General features: G+C 62.2%; 1 protein-coding gene across 1 annotated transcript in view; it reads right to left on the reverse strand.

The window, feature by feature from the left end:
- SLC39A14 (solute carrier family 39 (zinc transporter), member 14) overlaps positions 1-283 on the reverse strand; it is a 6,883-nt gene that overhangs the window by 5,415 nt on the left and 1,185 nt on the right. The window contains 1 exon segment of the mRNA XM_010136486.1: positions 1-143. Within this exon segment, the coding sequence (XP_010134788.1) occupies positions 1-143 (143 nt within the window).

The raw sequence follows: 283 nt of genomic DNA on the forward strand, positions 1-283 counted from the left end.
TCATTTTCCAGGTTCTCGGAGGCGCAGGCCCCCGACTCCAGCTGCTGCAGGATGGTGGGGCAGAACTCCTTGAACTCACTGTGCCCCACGGCAGAGCCTTCGCTCAGGTTGTGGATGGCAAAAAGCTCGATGGAGCTGAAGCACTGGGAAGGGGAGAGACGGACACGTGCTTTGAGACTCCCCCAGCGCTGCCAAGAAGCTCTGGGGGGGTCTGTGGAACCCCTGCCTTACCAGGGAGAGGTTCCCGCGCTGCTGGGAGACGTTGGCGTGTCCTCGTCCACAC

This window comes from Buceros rhinoceros, unplaced genomic scaffold, assembly GCF_000710305.1.
Source record: "Buceros rhinoceros silvestris isolate BGI_N320 unplaced genomic scaffold, ASM71030v1 scaffold25735, whole genome shotgun sequence".
NCBI lineage: Eukaryota > Metazoa > Chordata > Aves > Bucerotiformes > Bucerotidae > Buceros > Buceros rhinoceros.